The sequence below is a fragment of the Propithecus coquereli genome, unplaced genomic scaffold (assembly GCF_000956105.1).
Source record: "Propithecus coquereli isolate 6110/MARCELLA unplaced genomic scaffold, Pcoq_1.0 Scaffold249, whole genome shotgun sequence".
NCBI lineage: Eukaryota > Metazoa > Chordata > Mammalia > Primates > Indriidae > Propithecus > Propithecus coquereli.
The window spans coordinates 4,940,436-4,949,141 of NW_012148052.1; the positions used below are offsets into that span (position 1 = coordinate 4,940,436).

Genomic DNA, 8,706 nt, shown 5'->3' on the forward strand with positions numbered 1-8,706 from the left:
CGCCAGCCACGGCTAACCGCCACCCAATTCAAACTCCTCTGCCACAGGCTGACGAATGAGAAGCCACCGTCTTAGGACGGTTCCCGCAACATCCAATCACAAGGGAGTTCCTGCCGGCCAGAGTCTTGCGCCACCCCCCCCCCCCAGCGCCCTCTACAGCTCGCCTGCGCCAGCGCCGCCGCCGCGGGTCCTCCTGGGAGTTGTGGTCCGGGTCCCTCCCACCACGCCCCGCCCCGTAGGGCTGCGAACTAGTACTCCCGGCAGGCCTTGTGGCGGCCCCGGATACCCAAGCACTGGAGGCTGGGGGGCGGCCTGGGCCTGGAGGGTCGGCGGGGACAAAGCAGCCCCGGCAGAGTTTGGAAGAGGCCGGAGTCCGCGGCAGCCTCCCCGACCAAGGGGGATGGAATGACAGGGGAGAGGGGCAGGGGTGCAAGCTTTGGGGTGGGCGCCCCAGCTTGCACCAGCCCCCGGCCAATCTGGGCAGTGGGTGGGGGCAGACTTCCCGTCCCTCGCTCCCCTGTGGGCTGGCCACTCGTGCCCTGTTCGCGTCCAGGAGCCTCGGCCGGGGTGCAGCTCGGGGACCTGACGTCTGCGGAGCCTTGGTCGCGACGCTGGGTGCATGTAATGGTTCCACGCTGACGGCTCCTGCGCGCCTCAGAGGGTGACTGCATGAGGAGCCGTGGCCACCAGACCCCAGGGAGCCCAGGGCAGGAGGCAGCTCTGTGTGTCGTTGCTGTGGGCCTGGGAAGGGACATGTAGACAGCAAGCCCAGCCGTGCCGCGGTTCTGTCGGAGGCGCATCTTGGCATCTCCCCACGGCCGCAGGGTTGGATTGCTCAGGGCTTGTGCTGAAGCAAGGTTAAGGGCCAGTCTCCAGGCATCAAGGCTGTAGCCCGAGTCACAAGGCGGGCAGGTGACTGGACGGTCAAACAGGTTAGCTTTTGACGGGTTTGTGGCCTGATAGTTTGGCTTTGGTGCTTTTCACCCTGTGGATTTGGTCTGAAGCCATGTCTGAGGGGTTGTGTTTGTGTTTGAGTGTGCATGTGTGGGCAGGAGGGATGATGAATAATCCTGCCTTTCCCCTCTGAGTTCAAAACCAATCGAGGAAATAAGTAAATGTGTCAGACAGGCTCCTCGTGGGCACCAGCAGACTTGGGGACAGAGCAGCCCAAGCCTAGGAGCCCTGGCAAGGCTAGCCCTTCCTGGAAGATCCCTTCTCTCTCTCCATTCCTTCCTGGCCTTTTGCTCCAGATGCAACAAGTGTCTGAATGTCACTCTCCCGCCCAAGGTCAGCCCTGGGCAGTGGGTGGGGGATGACACCCTAGTCTGCTTGCTGGGTGCCTGAGGGTCTCCATCTAGATGGCCAAGATTGGGGGTGATAACAAGCCCGTACCTCATGTGGGCTTCCTCCCCAGCAGATGTTTTGGTGCTGGGCATGTAGGGTTTCCTGGCTTCTTCGTCTCAGGCTTCACCCCACTCCCAGTGGGTCCGACTTCTCTGGGCACCTAGGATGTCCACCTGCATCTTAGCCACAGCTACCACATGGCAGGAGCGTATGATTCACCAGTTTTTTGCCAGTTGCTTATGCCAAACACAAGTTAATCCAACAATGTCATTAAGGCACAGCTGGAGGTGCAAGCTGAGAGGGAGCGGCTCCACGGCTAACGGGACAGGCCACCGTCGCCACCCAATTCAAACTACCACAGGCTGACGAATGTGAAGTCTCCGTGTTAGAACGATCCCAACATCCAATCACAAGGAAGCGCCCCAGTCAAGCAGCTAATCCACATGCAGGACTACAGTGCCCAGAATTCATTGCGATGTGACGACATTTTAGCGACGCCGTAGCCCCGTCGGCTGGAGGTGCGCTTTAGCGGCGCTGCTTTTTAGCATCCGCAGAGAGACTGCGGGCGCGTGGGGAGGGCCGTGGCGTGTTCTCACACTTTGGTTCTCTGAGCTTTACGTTTACCCGCTGGTTTCAGGAACGTGACTGGCAGCCTCTGGGAGGGGAGACAGGATTCCGGCTCCGAAAGCACGGGTGAAAGAGGGGACAGCGCTTAGGCCCGGGGACGACTCAGTTTGAAGCAGGAGACTGCCCTATCCCCGGAGGGCCTCCTTCGAGCTATAGCCGGGACACCCTTCCCGAGGCGGGAAATAGGGGCCTGTCCATCTGAGAGCCCCTTCTGGAGGTGAGACAGCGCTTCTACCTGAAGGCATTTGGGGGCCAAGAGCTTGACCTCCCACGAGGATGGAAATGACGTGCACCTTGGCCCAGTGCTTCCTCTACTGGCTTGGCACCTTAACGCAGTTTTTTTCTTTCTGTTTTTGTTTTTTCTGACAGAAGATGACTGAAGACCTGCCTTTGCTTGCGGTGCAGGAGGCCCTGAGGAAGTGCTTTCCCGTGCTGGAGGAGCAGCAGGGCCTGTGGCAGAGCACTCTGCGGGACTGCCAGCCCCTGCTGGCCTCCCTCAGCAACCTGGCAGAACAGCTGCAGGCCGCGCAGAACCTGCGGTTTGAGGATGTGCCGTCACTTCGGGCCTTCCCAGACTTACAGGAGCGGCTGAGGCGCAAGCAGCTGGCGGCTGGTGACGCTGTCCTGGACAAGCTGGCGGAGAGGCTGTAAGAGGCTCCGTGGTGCTCTTTCTTGGCGGAAAGATTTTAAAACTGGCCCTTTTTCTCCTCTCTTGAAAGCATGGTATTTGGAGGTGTCTCAGCCTTCCTTACTTTCCATCTGTTGCAAAGGGACCTCTGTCAAAAAGCCATTTTCTGGCATTTCCCTTGTCAGAGGCCAAGCGTGGTGGTGGTGGGCTTCGTCAAAGTCACCAAAGCAGCACAGAAAAGGAGTGGCAAAAGCTTATTAGCCCTTCTAATAACTATAGATTATTTTGGTAAAAGTCAATGAGTAACTCTGCTGTAAACTCAGTAGGTGCCAGAGCTAAGAGTTTACATATGTTACCTCATAAAGTCTTTTCAACACATCTGTGACTTAACTTCACTTAATTCCATTTTGCAGGTGAGGAAACTGAGGCACAAGCAGATTGCTCATGGTCACACAGCTAGTACATAGTAGAGCTGGGATTCTGACTCAACCGTGCCTGACACCAAAGCCAGAGTTCTTAACCGTCACTGTCCTGCTATACATTGGTGTCTGTGTGCCCAAGAGTAGCATGTCCCCACGCTCTGACTTATGCCTATTGCCAGACCCTCTATCTCAGAGTTATAGATTATTGAGGACAGAGAAGAGAGAGGGCACATGTGGCTTTTCCTTGACCCAGAACACAAGAAAGTTCCAGAGTATAGGGTTTGTGCCATAGACTGGTAGTAAACTGTCAAAGATGAGGACTTTCCTTTTATTCATTTGTACAAAATACATTTATTAAGCATCTATGGGATGCCAAGCACAAGGTGCTGGGAATACAACAGTGAACCAAACTTATTTCCTGTTCTTAGTTGCGTAGAAGACATAGTTAAATTATGTCGTGATATAGTCTAAGATAATGATTAGGTGCAGCCTGTGAGGAGGGGGTAAGCTTGTGGGAGGAAATGGTGTGAAAAACCTGAAGGATGAACAGGTGTAAGCTGGGTCAGAAGGTGGGTATGAGGATGGTATGGCTAGAACAAGGGGTGGTAAGCCAGTTCACCAGTGATGCATAACCTATGTAGAGGATCATATGGTCGCTAGATCTGTCTCTCACCTCTGGAGACTTTGGTGAGGGATGACAAAACGTGCTATATCCCTACAATGGAATATTACTGAGCTGTAAGAAGGAATGAAATGCAGTCAGCCCTCTGATATTTTGTCTTTTATTTTTTTTTAAATGCTGGTCACAGTCTACAAATAAGCACAAATAGTGTTTCAGAGGGCATTGTTTTGTGTACTTTTACTTCAATTGATTACGTATTTGTGGGTGTTGGGTTGTTATTTTAAGTCTATTTTTTCATTGTGAGTCATGGACAAACATTTTTGAAAGCCTCAGTTCTAGGCTAAGGAATGCCTTGCCCTTTGGGAAGTTGTAGCCTTTGTCTTTGTGGCTGGGCCCCTTGGAGTCACCAATGAAATAAAAATAACTACCACAGTATTTGCCATAAGCTAGGCACTGCCCTAAGTACTTTGTATGCATTATTTCATTTAAATTTTACAGTAACCCTTTCCATTCATTCATTTGTTGAACAAGTATGTGGTGTTCTGTGTGACAGTCTCTGTTCTATGTACTTGGGATGTGCAGTGAGTAAAACAGACTGTTTTTATACCTGAGGGGGATTAAGTAACTTTCCGAAGGTCCACAGTAGTCTGCATGCATCCAGAGTCTAAACTTGACCTTTCAGGAATTTACTAGGATGGGGCTAGGGAGCATGTGGATGGTACTGGTGTGTTGCTTCCATTTCCTCTTGCTTATTCCCTTTTCACATACCTGGCGTGGGACTATGAGTGAGCATTTGCTCTCCTTACACAGTTTTATGGCAGCCCCAGAAAGGTCCCTTGGTCTTTACTTTATTTTAACAACTGGGCTTATCACACAGCTTTGAGAGGCATATAACTTCTTCAACCTTTCCATCTTTAAACCAGTTCTTGATTCTTGAGCCCTACCCCTATCCTACCTCCGAGGCACTGTCACTAATCTCCTTAGACCAGTGGTTTTAACTGGGGGTGATTTTTCTATCAGGGGACATTTGGCAATGTCTAGAGACAATTATTGATTATTATAGCTTAGGGAGGGTGGAGGTATGGTTTATTCCTGTCAAATAGTGAGTAGAGGCCAGACATGCTCCTAAACATTCTACAATGCACAGAGCAGCCTTCCACAACAAAGAATCATCCAGTCCAAAATAACAGTAGTAGTATTCCATGGTGTGTATATGAAAAAAAAAAAATATCTATATATATATATATATCAGTAGTGCCAAAGTCAAGAAACCTTGCCTTATACCTTTCTCGTGATATTGCCTAATCTCAGACTCTTTCCTCCAGGGCCACCCTCCTCAAGGTGCGTGACACGGTCAGCAGCCATGTGGAGCGAGTGTTTCAGATCTATGAGCAGCATGCAGACACAGTTGGCATTGATGCTGTCCTGCAGCGTTCAGTTGTGAGCCCCTCTGTGGCTGACATGTTGGAATGGTTACAAGATATCGAGAGACATTATCGAAGTTCATATCCTTTGTGCACATTTCAAATAGTGTCCACAGCTCTTCCAAGAAGTCTTTCTAATTTCAGTTTTCACAAGATTTTAATTTCACAAGATTGGAAAACTGTATAGTTTGGGTCAGTTCTCCTTGGTTTCTGAACTTGGATTCCTCCTGCATTCCTTTGTGCAACCATTCCTCAAATAATTCATTGAGTAGCTACTACCTGCAGGGCACTCACTGTTCTCTGCCGGGAGATAGGCATTTAGAAAGGAAGATAGAACGTCGGATAGTGCTAAGTGCTGTGGAGAAAAATAAAGCAGAGAAAGTGAGGAGTGAGGGTGGGGTTGTGATTTTAAATAGCATGGTGAGGCCAGGCCTCATGAGAAAGTGATATTTGAGCAAAGATCTGAAGAGGGTGGGGAGGGACCTATGTGGATATTTGGGGGAAGAGTGTTGCAGGCAGAGGGAACATCAACGCAAAGTCCCCGAGGTAAAAACGTGCCTGGTGTATTCGGGAAATAGCAAGGAGGCCAGTGTGGCTAGAGCAGAGTTTGAGGGAGCCTAAGAGGAGATGAGGTTAGCAAGGCTGGGCTAGACTTTGTAGGCCCTCAAGGTCTGTGGAAGAATTTTGGCTTTTACTGAGAAAGAGAAAGCTTAGAAGGTTTTGAGTAAGGAGTAAATGGGTAAAACCTGTATTTTTAGCAGTATCACACTGGCTGTGTTCTGGGGAAAGACTTGGGGTGTCGGGGACATGGCTGAAAGCAGAAAGACCACTTAGTTGAAGTTATGGTCTTTTTCTTTCCATTCTTGCCCGATGTCCAAATCTACCCTCTGGCTTAAATTTCTACCTTCATCATGTAAATAACTCCCAAGGCCCCACCTTTATTGTCTCTAGTCTTAAGTTTCAGTTTCAGATGCCTCTAACTCGATTTTTCTTGGAACTGCAAACTCAAGTTTAAATTGAACTCTGTAATGTAGTCCACAGATTCTACCCCTCTGTCCTTGAGCTGCAGCTTCAACCCTGTTTTTTCTTTTAAATTGCAGTAGTAGCAGTAGTTGTGGTAGTAGCAGTAGGAGCGATAGCAACAGCAGCGTGGACAGAAGGAGCCAGGAGCTGCAGCTAACAATACTGAGGAGCCAGTACGGTGGCTCACGCCTGTAATCCTAGCACTTTGGGAGGCTGAGGCAGGAGGATTGCTTGAGGCCAGGAGTTTGAGACCAGCCTGAGCAACAGTGAGACCCCATCTCTACAAAAAAAATAGAAAAATCAGCTGGGCATGGTGCACGTTCGTAGTCCCAGCTTAGGCAGGAGGATTGATTGAGCCTAGGAGTTTGAGGTTGCAGTGAGCTATGATGATGCCACTGTACTCTGGCCAGGGTGACAGAGGAAGACTTTGTCTCAAAAAAAAAGTAATAATAAATAAACAACAACAAAAACAATACTGAGCACTTGCTGTATGCCGGAATGTTTACAGTCAGATCTTTTGGTTCTGTTTCCCTGGCACTTTTTATATTTTCCTTCTCTATCCCCTCCATAGTTTCTTACCTCTTACTTGCACTCAATTGCATATAGCCTCATGACAGGCTTCTTTGTCTTTAGCTTCTCTCCTTCTAAACGATCTCCAATTAATGGCCTCAATCCATATAGCTTCAGGAAATCTAGTTCTGATCCTGTTACTTGTTTGGGTTGTTCTGTACTTGTATAGGAATAGCTTCTGTTGTTAGGATAAGTTCAGAAACACTGCCTTGGTACTCAGTGTTATTTGTGTTCTGGCTCAACTCACCTTCAGCTGCCTTTCCTACTACTCTTCACATGGTGTCCATGCCAACCCAAGTGGAAGGTTTGCTCTCCCTGAATCCATTCTATGCGTTGCCATTCTGTGCCTTTGCTTATGCGTTTCCTACCAGCTGGAATGTTTCTGCTATCCTCTAAACTGGATGTATTCATCCTCTGAACTTCCACTGAGTTTTATCTTTCGTATCACTCTGATTCTTTCTACTCACTGTCTGGTTTTGTTCTCACCATGGAGAGTTCCCAGGTTTTAGGGACAGTGTTTCATTCCTTTTTCCCCATAGCACAAAGTCATATGTTAGTAGAGAGTGGCTCAGGAAATATCTGTGGCACAGGTGAATGCTGCCCACGTGGTAAAATGTAAGGATAGCTGCACTTTCACTTTTATAGCTCCCTAAAGCTCTCACCAGGGTATTTTTTCCTTCAACATATTTCATTTCTTTGTGAGCAGTCCTTAACTTCCAGGAAGGTACCTGAAGAGAAAGTACCTCCTCTCCTCGATCCAGTGGGGAGACTTGGCAAACATCCAATCTTTGCCCAAGGCCTGGGACCGAATTTCAAAAGACGAACAACAAGACCTTGTACAAGGTACTGGTTTTTGTTTATTTCTTCATGTCTCCTCCTTTCTTTCCCTGTGGCTCACTTCTTTGTAAGCACTAGAGAGGTGCCATTGCCCTGCCTCTCTGTCTTTTAGAAATCTCATGTTTTGTGTTCTTTGGAGAGGTGATAATGCCATAGTTTTTCTTTCTTCCTATGCTAGATATCCTACTGAATGTTTCCTTCTTCCTGGAAGAGTAAGGAAGCTATGTGTTTATCTGGAGACCAGGGCCACCACAGTTGAAGACTGACATCGCTGCACTCTGGTATTTCTAGAGAAATGCTAGTGTTTCAACCTGACATATTTGACTTAATACCAAGCCTAGAACCTTAAGGACTGGATCTCGGGAGGATTTGTGCTTGATGTCTCCAATGTTGGAGCTTCTCTGTGCCAGGCCATGGCTGAGAGTACATGGGCCACCCCTTGCCCTTTTCTGAGGCTCAAGGAAATGGATGGAGGCAAAGAGAAAGCAGAGAGGAAAGGCGGTGTTGAGGAACATGATGCCTTAGTATCCATTATAAGGCCCCAAGTGGCAGGGAAAGAAAGCACAGGAGGTAAAGAGTGGCACTGCCATTGTGTCACCCAAAGTGCTGAGTCTGGTTGACACCAGCTCCTGGTTTTGTGTATTTGTGTCAGTACCTGAATCCTTGATGATGAGAAAGTGGTTTTGCTGATTTAAATAAATTAGGGCGATATTGATGGAAAATAAAAAAATTTTGGCCTGTGGTAATAGCCCCTGTCATCAAGCCAGTTTTGGTTTCCAGAGCCTGCCAGCAGGGGGAGGTGGTGCAGCATGGATTGTTCTGATGCTTTGTCTCTGAAGAGTGTTCCCCTACTGCTGATGCCCTCCTAGAGGACGCAGCTAGCATTAGAGATTCCCCAAATGACAGGTTTTTTTTGGCCAAATATGGCATCTGACTCGCCACATTCCTCTGAGTGTGGTATAGCTGCACAGGTGGGGAACACCAGCCCTGAGTTAGGCAATCAGGGTTACATTTCTGAGCCCAGTGCCTTCATCTGTGCAATGGTCATGTTACTTTCAGACCATGCAGCTTTCCAGGGTGTTGGAGAAATCTCAGTCATGGGGGGTGGGGGGCAAAAAAAAAAAAAAGAAAAATCTCAATCATTGAATGTAAAGGGGCTTAATAAAGAGTAGGTATTTTTTTTTAAATGAAAATAGCTTTGTTTTTCTT

At 48.6% G+C, this 8,706-nt stretch overlaps 1 protein-coding gene across 1 annotated transcript; it reads left to right on the top strand.

Annotated features, from left to right (window-relative positions):
* Positions 1 to 1,879: 1,879 nt before the first annotated feature.
* LOC105812285 (chromosome unknown open reading frame, human C1orf109) lies at positions 1,880 to 8,604 on the top strand. Its single transcript, XM_012646683.1, has 5 exons — positions 1,880 to 2,188; positions 2,341 to 2,618; positions 4,969 to 5,144; positions 7,381 to 7,503; positions 7,676 to 8,604. The coding sequence occupies exons 2-5, from the start codon at positions 2,344 to 2,346 to the stop codon at positions 7,711 to 7,713; spliced, it is 612 nt and encodes a 203-aa protein (XP_012502137.1). The 5' UTR covers positions 1,880 to 2,188; positions 2,341 to 2,343; the 3' UTR covers positions 7,714 to 8,604.
* Positions 8,605 to 8,706: the final 102 nt, after the last annotated feature.

Bases quoted from the DNA above. Each gene is read 5' to 3' on its own strand.
- LOC105812285 (XM_012646683.1), top strand. From the start codon at position 2,344: ATGACTGAAGACCTGCCTTTGCTTGCGGTGCAGGAGGCCCTGAGGAAG. The intron at 2,619-4,968 runs GTAAGAGGCTCC...TCTTTCCTCCAG, and splicing joins GACAAGCTGGCGGAGAGGCT to GGCCACCCTCCTCAAGGTGC. The intron at 5,145-7,380 runs GTTCATATCCTT...CTTAACTTCCAG, and splicing joins TATCGAGAGACATTATCGAA to GAAGGTACCTGAAGAGAAAG.